Source organism: Erpetoichthys calabaricus, chromosome 18 (assembly GCF_900747795.2).
Source record: "Erpetoichthys calabaricus chromosome 18, fErpCal1.3, whole genome shotgun sequence".
In the NCBI taxonomy this organism is placed as follows: domain Eukaryota; kingdom Metazoa; phylum Chordata; class Cladistia; order Polypteriformes; family Polypteridae; genus Erpetoichthys; species Erpetoichthys calabaricus.
This window is the reverse complement of record NC_041411.2, coordinates 2,729,922-2,747,126: the sequence shown is the minus strand read 5'-3', so window position 1 is coordinate 2,747,126 and position 17,205 is coordinate 2,729,922. Positions and strand designations below refer to the sequence as shown.

General features: G+C 45.2%; 1 protein-coding gene across 1 annotated transcript in view; it reads right to left on the bottom strand.

Moving 5' to 3' along the window:
- Window positions 1–1,439: 1,439 nt before the first annotated feature.
- rbm19 (RNA binding motif protein 19) overlaps window positions 1,440–17,205 on the bottom strand; it is a 120,215-nt gene continuing 104,449 nt past the window's right edge. Inside the window, 2 exon segments of the mRNA XM_028824397.2 lie at window positions 1,440–1,723; window positions 10,365–10,470. Coding sequence (XP_028680230.2) covers window positions 10,400–10,470 — 71 coding nt within the window. The 3' untranslated portion in view covers window positions 1,440–1,723; window positions 10,365–10,399.

Sequence of the window (17,205 nt, the reverse complement as noted above, 5' to 3'; positions counted from 1 at the left end):
CTAAATCTCACCCATACAACTTTTACATGTCTAACACCTTACTTCACAATGTAGTCCATGTCCCTTCCATCAGTCTTTCCTCAGAGTTCCTTACCTTATCATCCTAGTCAATCATCTCCGGAGCTTTTATAACAGGGAGACCAAAAGGTCTGAAGAATCATGTTTGCTTTTAGATCACGTGAATGGCCAGGTGTGTGTGTGTCGTCTACCGGGGGGAAGAGATGGTGGCAAGAAGCACTCAGGGACTAAGGCAAGCTGGCGGAGGCAGTGTGGTGCTCTGGACAATGCTCTGCTGGGAATCCTTGGGTCCAGGCACTCGTGTGGATGTTACTGTGACATGGAACACCTACCTAAAGACTGTTGGAGAACACATACACCCTTCATGGCATCGGTATTCCCCGACGGCAGTGACCTCCTTCAGCAGGACACACTGTTTGAGAAACATGACAAAGTGTGACTTGGCTTCCAGTTTTCCCAGATAGATAGATAGATCTCAGTCCGATTGAGCGTCTGTGCAATGTGCCATGCAGGCCCATCCTCACAACTTACAGGACGTAACGTTTTGGTGCCAGACATCACACCAAGCAATGCCAGTCCACCTCACTGCCATGTCTTTGGACTTCACTAGGAACCCGAGGAGAATATGCAGACTCCACGTAGAGCGTGGCCGGGACATAAATGGCGGGCTTCTTCTTGTGAGGCACTAGAGCCACCATGAACATAAAAACTGTATGAAGTGAGACCCAAAAGTAACCAGACTGGGCTTGGGGCTTTCCTGGAAGCTGGACGTAAATCATAGAACTGTACGTGTCGACATGTCGTCTTAAACCACCGACCGGCTCGGTATACCCTGTGAATAGCACACTCAGTATTTGCACAACAATCGCTACTCGAGTTGGCGCAATAATGTCGGGTGAAAAAAAATCAAACAGCGAATCAACATCAAATTTCTTGCATATTTTCACTTTTTTTTCCCGTAAAGCTGACAAAAAACATTCCTGTCCTCGATCATCCTCTCTATTCACCCGATTTAGCTCCCTGTGACTTTTTACTTGTTCCCGAAAATCAAAGTGACCTGAAGGAAACACATTTTTCTTCAGTGGATGAAGTGAAGACAGAAACGGCAGGCCTGTTGAAGAGCTTCAAGCAATAAGACTTCCAGCGCCGTTTCACTCAATGGAAGATATGCATGGAGCGGTGTGGAGATCGGGAGGGGGAGTACACAGAAGGTTTACAATGCAGTAATTCATCAATAAATATATATATTTTTTACCAATCTGGTTATTTTTGTGTCGGTGATGGACCTTTGTGACACATTCTTCATGAAAGACAGCAGTGTAACGGGGAGGGGTGGCATCCTTGAGTTTTTTTTGCTTTTATTCAGAATAAAACTATAGCAGTTAACTGCAATAATAATAAGAATACAAAGAAAAAAAAAGTCTTTTGAGCAGTCTTCTTCCATAACTTAAAAAAGAAAAAAAAAAATCAATTTTACAAAAATAATTAACTCTCACATTGCATCTTTGCTGTTGCTTACTTGAATGAAACCAAAGAGCAGAGCACAGAAAGCACAGATGAAGCTGCGCCTTCCTCACCACCTTTGGACTCAACTTCTTTGCATGGCCGACTTCAGCGTTCTTGGTTGTCGTGAAAAGGATCCATGTGATTGGGACCTTCAGAATTGGTCTGTCGAAGGCGGCCTGTGGGGGGCTCTCCTTGTGACCTGAGGACATAAAAGGTACTGTTAGAATAAGCCATTTTGTATTCTACTAGATACTACTTGAAAAATCAACACCTGTAATAACGGATGCGTGCGCAGATGACGACGCATGGTGCCAGGTTGTGCGGTACACCGGTACTAAAAACACCCCCATATTTCAAAATGGTACAATTCGGTACCAGGATTACGGGATTTACATTACCAGCTTTCCTCTCAATCCCACTCCCTACCCCCTGTTCCCTCGACGCTCGCTATTGCAGTTGTGGGAAAAATGTCCATTTTGTGGACTTTGCAAAAAGAAACTACACTCTCTTCTCTGTTATCCCCACACCCCGAACCACGTCGTCATGTACCCCTTAACTGACCTCTGTTTTGAAGACCCTCCATTTTTTCCCCACAATGGCTTACATATCAAAAGTGTGAGGTGCAAACATCTTGATTGTGAATCAGGAGTGTGGACTGTTGTTTTATATGGCGCCTGTCACAGTCAACACTGTCCGAAGGCAGGTGACGTCTTAACCACCGGCGTCCTCTGCACATTCATCTTTGTTTTCTGCACTGCCTTTCCATGCTGGACGGCAGCTCAGAGTCACCAAAGCACAGGTGGACTCGTCCCATGTTCTCAAATCGTCGGCGCTCGGGTCACACAAGTCCATGGGGAGTGGGAGGACTGAGCCAGAGACCCAGGGGGGCTTAGTCTCGAAGGTCATTCCCAGACCAGTTTATAGGTACAGGCAAGAACAAATGGTCTCCATATTTGAATGGCATGAAGTCCATCTTGGCCTCCTGAACTATATAGTGCCTTATCAAATCGGCCACCATTACATGAACAGTGCAGTGAATGTGAGCACTGGCAGTTGAAGGAAGGAAGTACAGACCACCACCGGTGCAAAATTGTTTGGCCTCTAGGAGGTGATAAATAATAAACGGGTTAAGAAATTAAGGATTCATTCATACGTTTACAAAGAAACACACTTCACAATTTAATTGCCTGACCTTTGTAGTCATGGAAGGGACTTTTCTTGGGTGTCTTCCATTTTTGTTCCACTGCTTGGACAAACACTGCCATGGTGAATCTTATGAAGTACCAGATGAAATGCCCACTCGTGAAGACACTGCCAGCAATTACATCGGCATTACAAGCCTTAATGATTTTTTAATTACGTCACATTCTCAAGCCTGCATGATCCAGTTCAGAGTTGTGACATTGAGAGGGTGCCACTCAGTTGTAGGGCACACTCAATAGGACCCTATGGTGCCAAATCAGAAATACCAGTCGACCCAGCAGGTAAGTCTCTGGGGATGTGGCAGGCAAATTGCTGGAAATACACAGAGACGTGCAAACTCCACACTGACAACAAGCGGGCGCGTGACTGAAACCCCGGATACCGGATGTGTAAGGCAGCGGCGCTACCCACTGCTGCACTGTGCCACTCTAATGACAAATTTAAATAATTGTGGTGCAATTCACAAGGCTGCCACTTAAAAGTGTGAAGCACACTGGAAGAGCAGCTGGACGATGAAGCAAAAGTGTAAAAAAAAAAAAAAAAAAAAAAAAAACACCCAACATTTCAGCGGGTCCCGTACAGCAGCCAACACTTGTCTGGCATCGTGATGATTAACAGTTTGGTTGCCTTTTCCCTTATCAGCAATAATTCGGGGTGGCCATGTAGAAGATTCAATAATTTACCGTCTCTTATGGCATTGTGGTGGTGCGGCAATGTCCCCTTCACCCGCACACAACAGACAATTCTCCTCGCTCTCCTGTGACTAAGAGGATGGCAAACAAAGAATAAAGCGTCAACGCAAGCTGTTTCACAGCTAAGGGGCCGGTCCTGTCACAGGTAGAAACTTCACGTCCCCCCTGGGGAGGAAAGTCAAACGTATTTTATTACATGTGCAGGCGACAGACAGCAAGACGTGCCAAAGGAGTTCTACCTCCATATGTTAGGGAGGCTACGTCTACAACAGGACATCTGGAAAGTGGAAGGAGAGGACGGGCTGTGAAACAATGCTAACAGCTTCATGCCGTCACACGTCCTTCTTTTAATGGTCTCACTTGTGAAGGTGCGGCGTCGACGCTTGTTCTTTTTGTTCTGTCGGCGTCAACATCTGGGAAAGTCTGGAGACTGACGAAACAAAAGCCACTGCCGGAGTACACGGGGTTTGTACTCGCTAGTGGCAGAGTGGCCGTGGTGTCAGGCAAGCAGTTTCAAGATGGATGTGTAGATGCAATCGGATACGAAAGATGGGGGCTTCAGACTCCATCCTACCCTGTTGTGAAGACGGTAAGCAGCCACCAAGACAAGTCAGCCTGGGCGGAAAGATCAATGTCAGCCAGCAGGCAGGGTTTTCATCCCCTATTGGTGATTTCTCAGGAAAGATCCCCCTTGGGAGGAAGGTGAAGACCACACATGCCAGCCTTTCATGATGGGAAGAGACCTTTCATGGGCATCCAGTTCGCTGGAAGAAAATGGAGTGACCCTGAAGGTGACATATCCCTCACTCTAAGGACAGTTTGTTGTGCCTCTGCCGCCCACACACACACACACACACACACACACACAGTCTCTCTCCAGCTTCTCCTTCAGAGGTTACAGCTTCAGCAGTTTATAAATATGTTGGCCCCTCGACAACACACAGCCCATTGTTCAGGGAACTGCACAAGATAAAGAAATGTCATGTCCTTTGCATGCTTTATGTTGAGCGTCCATTTGAGTGCATCTCCGTTTGTCGGCCATTTTCTCTTAAGGTAGCCTCCGTTTTTTTGAGGCCTTCAAAATGGAGCAGAGCAATTGTAGCCCAAGTCCGCTCCACTGTTTCTACAGTAGGTAAATGGTCTCAATATCCCATTCCAGCTCCATTTTGTGGTTGGACTGCGATCGCCTAAGGGCGGAAGTGAATGCATTCAGTAGGAGTCAAATTCTGTGAACCATCGTTCATCACCGGGGCGCAAGTTACTATTGTGATCAATGCTAGTGGGTGCTCTTGGATTTACCAAGGGAAAGACCATCACACCCACCCTGGTCTAATGATCACACTTGATCCACCAAGGAGAAGCCTCAAACCCCCATCTCCCTACCACGCCCACTCTGATGATCACGTTAGATTTGTCAGGAGGCCCCCCAGAGGATTATATCCAAAACTGTGGGTTGAGAAATGCTGCTCTGAAGTACGTGGTACTATGTCATGGGGTATTCACCTTCCGACGTTGCACATACAGAGGAGGCATGTGTCTGATCAATGATGATGATGATGATGATGATCAGCTCTCCTATGGCGCGCACGCCCTTATCAGGGGACCCAAAATTAGCACCACCAACACACGGCCATGTATGGCTGGTTCCATAAACTCATCCTGGTCACCGGTTCATACCAGTGACAGTTGCCCCTCTGCCCATCTCTTGTGTGAGGCTCCATCCGGTCTGCAGCTGGCTGGTGGTCTGTTCTCAATGCACTGGGGACACTGCTGTACAAACCAGTCTACCCTACCAGTGGGCATGTATGACAGAACCAAAGGCTCAATGAGTCCTAGAATGCGAGGAAGTGAAGTCTGGGCAGTCACCCTTCAAAGATCAACTGGTTGACACCTCTGGAAAGTCCCTGCTCATTTACTTTACTGCATTTTCTTTCCCTCAGTCCTTCCCTCAGTGACTGGTGCTTGGGCTGACGGCAAGGGGAACGTTTCTTATTTCTGTCAGCCACTGCAATGGGGGGCTGCCAGCAGAGTCAGATCTTGGATGCAGTGGAAGGTTTCTGTGAGCCTGTCATGGTTTCTTTTCCATTGCAGTATCCTTAAAAAGGAGTTTGATGGCATTTGGCAGACACGACCCAGCCATCTCCAGGGATGCAACACAACAATCTCTGAGATGGTTCCTGTTCCGGTCCTGCTTGTGAGGTCCTCATTTCAGATGGTGCTTGACCAGAAGATCCCTGCTATTCCGACAAGGACACTTAGTCTGGAATTCCTCGACTTTTCTTCCAATGGAGGTGGTGATCTTCCCACGTTCCAAGCCATAGAAAAAGTCAATGAAGATGCTGCTCTTAAATATCCAGTTCTTAGGTTGGTATCTCTAGACGTTCTTCAACACGGCAAAGGCTTGATTTGCTCTGCTAACATTATTTTACTTAACTGCAGCATACATTTTATTACAAAGTCCTCAAGACCATGGAGTGAGGCTTTGAAATGAAAAAACGCACAAGTAAAGATTAGGACAGTGGCACAGATGTGGAAGGCCAGTATGGAATGGTCAGGACTGCTGCTGTTCCACGGCCAAAGGACATCAACCTGGCAGGTTTAGGTGTGTTTGATGGCGACTCGATAATGCAGGCCTTGAGGGGAGCTGGAGGGCACAACGTTACATGTAACTGTGCTTCACAGCAAGGTGCGTCCCCTTTTTGGAACAAGGAATGAAAGTCAATGACGACCCCTAGTGCAGGCTACTGAGAATGTCCTGTGAGCAAAGAATACTGGGCAACCAGCAATGCTATGGGGGAAAAAAAGAACCAAACACGGAAGTACAATAAGATTTTAACAATGGGTTTGCAGCCATACCATAGCGGGATAACAAGAAAAAAGGAGAACAATCCAGACAACAGCAGGCCATCCAGCCCAATAAAGGTCACCAGTCCTAACCTCCAGTTAATTCTTCCAAAATAAAGTCGAATTTGAAAGTTCCTAAAGTCCTCCTTTCTACCATCTACTTGGTCACGTATTTCAAGTGTCTGTGGTTCTGTGTGTGAAGAAAAACTTGCTGATGTTTCTGCAGAATTTCCCACTGTGTCCCCGTGTTCTTGATGACCTCATTTTAAAGTCACCGTCTCGATCCACTGGACTAGTTCCTTTCATCATTGTAAACACTTGAGTCAGGTCTCCTCTTCATCACTGTAAAGGCTCAGCTCTTTTATTCTTTCTCATAACTCATCCCCCGTAATCAGCCCAGTCGCTCTTCTCTGGACCTTCTCTTGTGCTGCTATGTCCTTTTTGTAGTCTGGAGACGTAAACTGCACCAGGACTCCAGATGAGGCCTCACCAGTGTGTTATAAAGCTTGAGCAGAACCTCCTGGGACTTGTACTCCACACGTCAAGGCGCTATATAACCTGACATTGTTTGCTTTCTTAATGGCTTCTGAACACTGTCTGCCAGTCCACTATGACTCCTAAATCCTTCTCATAAGGTGGACTCTCGATTTTCTGACCACCCATTGTGTATTCAAACCTCACATTTTTACTTCCTACGTGTAATTCTTTTCATTTACTGACATTAAATTTCATCCCCTGTAGCCCTGGAATCAGCCTAGTTGCTCTTCTTATCTAGTGCTGCTATGTCCTTTTGGAGACCCAAACTGCACCCAGGACTCCAGATGAGGCCTCACCAGTGTGTTATAAAGCCTGAGCAGAACCTCCTGTGACTTGTACTCCACACATCAAGGCGCTATATAACCTGACATTCTGTTAGCCTTCTTAATGGCTTCTCAACACTGTCTGTGATATGATCTGGAAGTTTCAAAAAATCAATTGTGTTAGTTAGTTAGTTTTAGAGTTATGAGACTTGATTCTGAATCCAACGTTTATTTTTCTGTTTAACAGACTTTGAGAAAGTTTACAAGTTTTATTGTAATGATATTTTGCTTATTCTCTGGGAATGGTCACATTAAACTACTATATCAGACATTTCCACGGTAAGCCTTCTGAGAATTCCCCGGAGTGAGCTCGTTTATGATGGTACAAAGATGGTTATCCAACTCTGATGAATAAGCCTTGAATTCCTCGATGGATGCCTTGGTTTTTCTTGCATTTCCCAGTTAATGAATCACTGCTTTTGTGTTTTGACCTCAAATTTTTGATCACGTTTTGGCTTTTCTGATTCCCGTTTTTGACCTTGGCTTGTTTTTTTGACTTGCGCATCTTCCTGTTATTTTCATTTTATCTCCTGCTGTTTCTATCTATCTATCTATCTATCTTGCATGAGTCAGGCAGTTGAGAGTGTCGAGTCCACGACGACTACTACATTTTTCTCATATGGGGGGGTACCTTCAAGTTTCAGACCTCCCATTGTGTTTTCAAACCTCTTTTTTTTTTTTTTACTTTCTACATGTAATAGTTTACATTTATTTACATTAAATTTCATCATCCGCAGATCAGCTGTGCAAGTTCCTCTATGATGATTCCATGCAATCTCGATTATCTGCCAGTCCACCTGGCTTGGTATCATCGGCCCACTTGACCAGCTTGTTATTTATATTCCTCTCCAAGTCATAAACACTTTCTGGATGGTTCACAAGTGACCTGCAGCATATCTAACTCTAATGTGAACATGTCTGACCTCTGAAGCGGCACGCACGTGCACACATTTGATAGGTCTTTACACGAGTCATCCATGTTACCAACAACCAAAAAGTTAAGACAATTCGTGGTACTAAAACTGACACAATGGATGCGCCAGTAGCCGATGTACACATTTCGTTTTGCTCGGGAGGACGGCTGTACACGATCAGGTCAAGAATCTGAAAAACAAGCCAAACGGTGAGTTTTTACGGTCTCTAAACCTGGCACTGCTGCACTAAGATGTGTGGTTTACAAGAACAGAGCCAGCAATGGGGGGACCAGGACTGTCGTCACCTCCACTGTTGTTTTTTACTGCGCTGCCAGTGCTGGCTGATGATGACCACACTCAGCCCCTGCTTAGAGCCAAAATAACACCTAAATTCAGATCTGACCGTTCTCATCCATGTCACATAGCCACGAATCAGAAACGTATCTGATCTAAGACCACATGTGAAAGTGACTCCAATCTGATTTGAAAAGATTGGATTTCTGTGTCCACACCGTCAGACATTAAGGCCAAAAATTTGGACTGGAGTCACTTGATCACCTTATATACGCTGAAACTAGCAACAGCCCCAGTACTGACCCCTGCTGGACACTAGTTTTACAGCCTATTGCTGTTAAGGCTACTCTCATCATAACGGTTATCGAATTTACTTTCTTCCATCCATCCATTATCCAACCCGCTATATCCTAACTACAGGGTCATGGGGGTCTGCTGGGACCAATCCCAGCCAACACAGGGCGCAAGGCAGGAAACAAACCCTAGGCAGGGCGCCAGCCCACCACAAATTTATTTTCTTTTAAGAAGATACAGGTGATGGTCGACCTCCACTCGTAACAAGAACAGAAGGGGTGGAAAATGCGAGTTTTGTACAAATCCATGTTGTTAACTGATAAGGCACCATTGTGTGTCCTCGGTGTTGATGTGTGGAGGTACCAGCACAGCTTTACGGAGACGAGGCCAGTTGGGTGAGTGGACACTAATTAGAAGTAAATGGCAGCTTTTAATATTTGGTAACTTTGTACATCTGATTAACTGTTCATATTCACTCATTGGTTTAAGTGCCACTTCCAGAGGGTGTCTCAATCTTAACATCAGTTGTTCATAAAAGCAGCAATAAGCTACAAGACACACTCGGTGAAACAACAACGGAAAAAAAAATAGACACACAGGACAGGGCATGATAGGCCGGCGCTGTCTGAAGAGGACACAGAGAAAAGGAGCCTTCACTTGTAGATTTCAAGTATCAAAAAGGAGCATTCTCAACACAATCGCTTTTAAAAATGTGTATGCCAGCTGTAAAACATCTCGGTGTTGTAAGAGGAGGCAACGTGACTTGCGGACTGACACGATTTAAGTTGGCTTCGGGCTCCTGTAAGGTGAAATGATTCATGGAAGCTCGGCACCTTGTTCGTGACCATAAATACGTGCAGCGATGGACACAGTGGGCCCTTTGAGGCCACACTCCTACCCAGCACAGCAACACGATTTTAATGAGACGTTTGCTTTATCGCTCTTCAGTTTGACAATATTTCTGCTTTTAGGGATCGGACTGTGTGCCGTTACTCTACGTGAAAAGCAGAAAACGTTTACTTAATCTGGCAAACAAAAAAAGTCAAAAATCATCTGAATGGCACAAAGGTAAACAATGACATTTACTCAGATTCGAGGACAGGTGATAAATTTTATTAATCCCATGGGGAAATTCAGATGCTAACAAGCACACCAGGATCTATTTACAAGTTATGTGCCCTTAGAACAGGAGAGAGATCTATGTTTTTAGATTGTGGATGCTCTGCCCGAGACGTGGTCCCTTAATACCCCTTTCAGAGTCTGTAATTATATATTAGACACAATCTATTTAGCTTCAGTTTCCACTTTGTCCGGCCCTGAAGAAGAGTGGATTCCTGAAACGCGTCGGCCTGAATATTCATTGTTAGAAGCTTTAACTCTGGACACTCTGGTGTTTCACCTGATCTGACTTATGTTTTTAGAACTTGTTTAAAATGTTAGAAGCTGTGTGCTCCAGTTGTAATGTTATATAAAATATTTTTGAATGTTGTAAATATGAAATGTGTTATACAGGGTTGGGTTAACTAAACTTACTTATTTGACAATTGGCCTTGCTGCTTCATAATTGGTAGACTGAATCTTTGCAGCCAGTTTAGTAGAATTTGAAATTCGGCGTGTAAACAGGATTGAATTCCCACATAAACTACCAATGAAAGAAAGTAAAATTAATAATGTAATGCCAGCTTGGAGGGGCCAAAACCATATGGGGGTTCTATAGGATTAAACAAAATGGCACTCACCGTTTGTTCCTTTGCTAATCAAGTTCACAGGTTCTTCAACTTCCTCCTCCATTTTGCTCCATGATGTCTTCCATTACCTCAGAGTGTTTCTTCTTCTTGACCGTATCTGAAATAAAGAGGGCCACATCTGTTAATTACTCGACGGTCCGTGAATGTGCTGTTTGAGTCCTAGTCTCAGCCGACTGTGAGTGGGTCAGCAGCATGTGGTGGGACACTTCACTTCTGAACTGGCGCTTATGGTGCCGACTTACCTGGCACTCTATAATACCTGTAGATATTCACATCACATCACTTTTTCCACATTTTGTTATGTTACAGCCTTATTCCAAAACATTAATTTTTTCCCTCAGAATTCTACACACAACACCCCATAATGACAACGTGAAAAAAGTTTACTTGAGGTTTTTGCAAATTTATTAAAAATAAAAAAATTGAGAAAGCACATGTACGTAAGTATTCACAGCCTTTGCCATGAAGCTCAAAATTGAGCTCAGGTGCATCCTGTTTCCCCTGATCATCCTTGAGATGTTTCTGCAGCTTCATTGGAGTCCACCTGTGGTAAATTCAGTTGACTGGACCTGATTTGGAAAGGCACACACCTGTCTATATAAGGTCCCACAGTTGACAGTTCATGTCAGAGCACAAACCAAGCATGAAGTCAAAGGAATTGTCTGAAGACCTCTGAGACAGGATTGTCTCGAGGCACAAATCTGGAGAAGGTTACAGAAAAAATTTTGCTGCTTTGAAGGTCCCAATGAGCACAGTGGCCTCCATCATCCGTAAGTGGAAGAAGTTCAAAACCACCAAGACTCTTCCTAGAGCTGGCCGGCCATCTAAACTGAGCGATCGGGGGAGAAGGGCCTTAGTCAGGGAGGTGACCAAGAACCCGATGGTCACTCTGTCAGAGCTCCAGAGGTCCTCTGTGGAGAGAGGAGAACCTTCCAGAAGGACAACTATCTGTGCAGCAATCCACCAATCAGGCTTGTATGGTAGAGTGGCCAGACGGAAGCCACTCCTTAGTAAAAGGCACATGGCAGCCCGCCTGGAGTTTGCCAAAAGGCACCTGAAGGACTCTCAGACCATGAGAAAGAAAATTCTCTGTCTGATGAGACAAAGATTGAACTCTTTGGTGTGAATGCCAGGCATCACGTTTGGAGGAAACCAGGCACCGCTCATCACCAGGCCAATACCATCCCTACAGTGAAAGATGACTGCAGCAATGTACAGAGACATCCTGGATGAAAACCTGCTCCAGAGCGCTCTTGACCTCAGACTGGGGTGACGGTTCATCTTTCAGCAGGACAACGACCCTAAGCACACAGCAAGATATCAAATGTCCTTGAGTGGTTCAGCCAGAGCCCAGACTTGAATCCGATTGAACATCTCTGGAGAGATCTTAAAATGGCTGTGCATCCAACCTGATGGAGCTTGAGAGGTGCTGCAAAGAGGAATGGGCGAAACTGGCCAAGGATAAGTGTGCCAAGCTGGTGGCATCATATTCAAAAAGACTTGAGGCTGTAATTGCTGCCAAAGGTGCATCAACAAAGTATTGAGCAAAGGCTGTGAATACTTATGGACATGGGATTTCTCAGTTTTTTTATTTTTAGTAAATTTGCAAAAACCTCAAGTAAACTGTTTTCACATTGTCATTATGGGGTGTTGTGTGTAGAATTCTGAGGAAAAAAATGAATTTAATCCATTTTGGAATAAGACTGTAACATAACAAAATGTGGAAAAAGTGATGAAGTGCTGGGAATGCTTTCCGGATGCACTATAGATATATATAGTATACTAGCTATGTTACCAGTCAAAGACAAGTCATAGAATCAATTAAAAAATACTTCATATCTCTTTCCATATATTCACCTTCAATGCCTTTCCTTGGTATCCATGTGCATCTGAAACATCTCTACACCGGCGCGCCTCCTCTCAAGTGCATTCCCTTAAAGTCTGCTTCTCATTTTGAGGAGACTTTCTCGCCTCCTGTCCCCTTGTATAACTCCAGTCTTTGAAGGCAACTCTCCTGCACTCATCTGTGTGTGTCTCACACTCACACCTCTATTTTAATGGTGTCTCCAAGGCCAAACTGACCAATCAGATTACTTAGCGGAACCAGACACAAGAAAAGACCATACACACTCTAATGTGTGCATTTAGGGATAGACAGATGTGAAAGGCACTATACAATTGATAAATGGATAGATATGAAAGGCACTATATGATAGATAGATAACAGTACAATCCCTCTTAACTGGCCTTGCATTAACCAGCCAACGGATTAACCAGCCTGTTAAAATAAAATTAAATTTAAAAAAAAAATTTTTTAATCCCGAGTTCTTCTTTATATTATATGTATGCACTTCCTTCTTTCCTGGAAGGTGAGAGGACTCCTACTTTCAGAGTCATTTCCATTTACATATTCCTTTATGAATTTTCCATGGTGCCACCTTCTTTCTACCTGGCAGCTCCCCTGGTTCTCCCATCGGGCTTCGTAACAGGGGAGTCGCCCTACCTGCAGGTGCAGCTGCCTTCCACACTGGTCCGGTAGCCCTCCAATCCCTGGCTACATTGGGCTCCATCCGGGCTGAGACTTGGGTTCTTTCCCCAGGTGGCCAAGGCGCTCACGCTGGGGCTAAACCAGCCCAAAGCCTCCACGACTGCCCGCTGCCTTTCGACAGCCAGTCGTCTTCAATACTGGTCACTCCAGCTCCGTGATTGCTCAGCTGGAGCGACTGTTTTCTTCAGCCCCACCGAGTGTCGGCCAAACACTCATCTACAGGGGCTCACCTCCCAGCTGCCTGCCTTTGCTCCATCGAATCTGCTCTCTCACACTCTCTCGCTCTCCTGCCCAGGCTTTCCTGTACCTGCTTCCTTCTCCATTAACCTCCCATTCTTTCCTGTTCTCCCCCTATCCGCCTCGCGCTTCTATTTATCACGGGGACATGGATCACATGTGGCAATTAGCAGTTCCCAGGAACAATTACGGATGCGGACGACTCCTCACCTGTGCACTTAAGCTAGGATCGCCTGAACGCATCACGAATTCCCCGGGAACTGCCACACATACTCGCTAAGCCGCAAGTGCAGCGATTATTTATTTAAAAAGTGGCCTTTTTGACTTGAGCTGTGGACCCCGCTACACACACACTGTCCAGTCGTTGTATGAGAAAAAAACCCGTGTGCGAAATCGTGGATGAAGCCTTGTGGATATGGTTTCTTCAAGAACGTCAAAGAGGTGCAGTACATACCTTAGAAATATTTTTCTACATAAAAAATAGGTATGTGTTACATTAACCATCCAAAAAGGGCAACCGGCCATGGGTCCAGTCCCGAGGTGGCCGGTTAAGAGGGATTGTACTGTAGATAGATAGATAGACAGATGTGAAAGTCACTAAACAATTGATAAGATATAGATATGAAAGGCACTGTATGACATTTGTCCCCGGTGGAAATCTGCAAATATTAAAAACAGAGGACACTAGGGCTTTGCCAATGCTTGATGATACTGACAAAAGGTTCCCCCGGGGACAAAAACATTTTCATCCATCTTATCTCATCTACCCACGTATCTGACAGCTGGCACACTTTAAAGTAGTCCGTATACCTGGGCGTGGTGTTTTTTAGTCATGCAGTTTGCACAGTAAGTACGTATTTGGCACAAATGTACTGGGCAGAGGATATTTAACAGAGAACCAAATGAAACGTTTGTCTAAATACCAAAATGTCTTTCATCAAATCATAAATGCAATTTTAAATTCATAGTTATTAACAAAGGAAATAATAATAAAACAGCGAAAACATTAAATCTCATAACAATTCAGTCACGGATGACAAGGAAGTACACTACACTGTCTCAATGGTGACGTCTCACATTTCCACTTTGAATCGTATAATCTACTGCAACACAAAATGGATGAAACGAAATGACAAAAGCAAACAGCAGGCTGATGTTAGAAATGAAGTCAGCAGCTCTTAACACCGCAGTATCGATTATCACGTGTGCTCATCGGAGGTCCCGGACACCAGGGGGCGCTGTTGCAGACAGTATCGTCTCTTTTTTTTTTTTTCTTCCCCACCCACTGAGGTCAACTGAGTCCAGTGCTCCCAGAAGGGTCATCTCATTCTGGAGAGAGCAGACCACAGAAGGAAGCTTCTGCCAGTGAAGTGCCCACTCCAGTTTGTTACTACCGGATGTGCTTATTTATTTCTGGACACTGCAATTATTAAAAGCGGTGACCCAGTAGGTGCCCCAACATTTCCTGTGTAACCCATGGGTTGATGACGCTCTATAAATCTATAAAATGAGGCAGTTATATCAACATCTCTGGTAGTAAATGAAACCAAAAAGGCCATTTCCTGGAGTTTTCCTTTTATGTCAGGACACAAGTCATCTTGGTGACACCCTACTAGATAGGCGGTGAGGACAGAACCTGCAATCTCATGTGTTCAGCCCCACAAGCCCCAGCCGGCCCACCACCCACCAGATACTGTTATTTAACAAGTGCCAGCTCTCCATGAGGAATCCACGGCTTAGCAGCAGCATCTGCAAGTCTGAACAAGATCTTCACATTTCCAAGGGATAAGCCGTATGTCTTGAGCGGGAGATCTCGCTGCTTTTTAAACCTCAGCAAGGGGAACAACTTGGAAGAACGGAGTGAACCCAGACGCTTGAAAATGGTGCGATTTCAACAGAAGTTCACAAGCACAAAATGTACAACTTCAACCGCTGGTCATTACTGTTCCATGCAAAATATGCCTGATGTCAGGTTTGAAAATAAAATGAAATGTTGGGCAGTAAGCTGCTGTGACCTGCACGGGGCAGGTGGATGAAATGAACAGTGGGGCGGGCGGCGGTGGCATCGTCCTAATCATAAAATAAAATAAAACAAAGTCCACTATTATTGCCTTTTTTTTTTTTTTTTAGCCCTGTGGTGTTCCTTTCCCTGCAGGCCTCATCACCCCAAACCCCAAACTTACTTTTCAAATCTCATTTGCTTGGACGTAATGAACACAGGCGCACACAGGACAATAGGGCTGGAAATTGGATTTGCACAGAAGTAATAGGCAAGCATCTCGATATAGAACGGCAGCCAGCAAAGCATGAACTCTCAATCACTGACATCATTAACAGCAACAATAGCGGCTCAGACAGAGCGGTGAAAGGGGGGGGGGGATGTGGGCACGGCGGAGGGGAGACGGGCAGGAGAGAAAGGCAAAAAAAAAAAAAAGACTCAGCTGGCGATCAAAACTGGAGGCAACACAAGGTTAGCAAAGCTCACCGAAGAGTCGGACGGCAAATGAAGGAGGAAAACTACAAGACAGCCATCGGCAGCCTCAAGGAGACCCTCAAGTCGTAACTGCATTTAAAGACAAAAAAAAATACGCAGAAATCTGCAAGTCAGCAGCTGCAGCCGTGCCCCCACACGTGGACGTCAGCACAATTCTTTAATTTCTCGATGCAGAATTTATTTATTTATTTTTTAACCACCTCTAAATATCATTCAGCTGTGGGGACAGGCTGGTGCAGAAGACCACCGAGAACCCCTGAAAAGCATTCTGGATTGTTCAGTGGGATTGCCAATAGCACGAACACCAGTTTATAGGTAGTGCCATTTCCCTGCTGCCCCTTAAGGTGATGTCACGTTTCCGCGACTTCTACTTGTAGGGTGTGACGGGCTTGTGAAATCGCTGCTGGACCCACGACAGTTAACACGACTACAGATCACAGGGCATGTCAGATTACGAGACTGTGTGCTGACTTTCCAGCAATGTGACACCTCACCGTTTTTCTGGCAACCAATGGCGTGCTGCTTGATGGCGGTGCAGGAGCTGTACAAAGGGTTAAAAATGTACGGCAAGCTCAGCCTCGATCTCTGCCCCTTTGTATGTCAAAGACAAGGATTCAGGCACATGAGATTGTCTTCTGTCTGTGAGATCCAAAACACCCATGTTCCTTATTCCTCACCATGGCTTTCTACATGTTGTACTTCTGGATGAGCATTCATTTGGTTGTCAGCTCTCATGCACACACAGAGACAACCGCTACAACTAAAGACAAAATCGAACCCGTCTAAGGGGGGGGCGAGTAGGCGATTGGCCTTCATGAGTGCGCACCGCCGACGGCCTCTGACTCACTACAATTGTGTAGACTGCGCAGTGGTAGCACTACTGCTTGGCAGTAAGGAGATTGGGGGTTTGCTTCCTGGGTCCTCCCCTGTGTTGAGAGCACTCGCAATATAAATGTAAAGAATTATTATTATTGTTAAATAAGGGCTGCGTCTGGAAACTGCTGGAAAAGTCGTCTAATGTGCTTTGGCCTTTAAGTGACCAATGAAATGTTTCTGAACAAATCCTGGGCGGTCTTTACCACGCTCCATACTCACCCCACATATTAGCCCGTTACGGGGGCCAAGTCTCAGAGTCTTCACAAGCTCAGCGCAGGCCTGTTTAATCAGAATGCACCGTTTAAACTTCACAACGTCCACACAGGCAGGCGCGTCAGACCTGCGGCTGCTCTACCGACCATCCAGCGAGCTCTCGATAGGCCAAATCTTCATATACAAAACAGGCAGTGTAAAAAACAACCATTTTGGTAATGAGAGCATCATGTTAATTCAAACACCACACTGGCCCCCTGTAGCAGCACGTACAAATCCTTGATGGCTGCCCACTAGGGTTGCGCTTTATACCAGTCTGGAAAAGAACCAAAAAGCCCAAATTTTAAAACAGTATGGTACCAGCATTTTAGGATGTATGATACCATAAGTAAACGTCAACTTTCCCCTCGATCCCACATCCCTACACCTTTCCATCTTTCACACTCCCTCACTAGCGCAGTTGT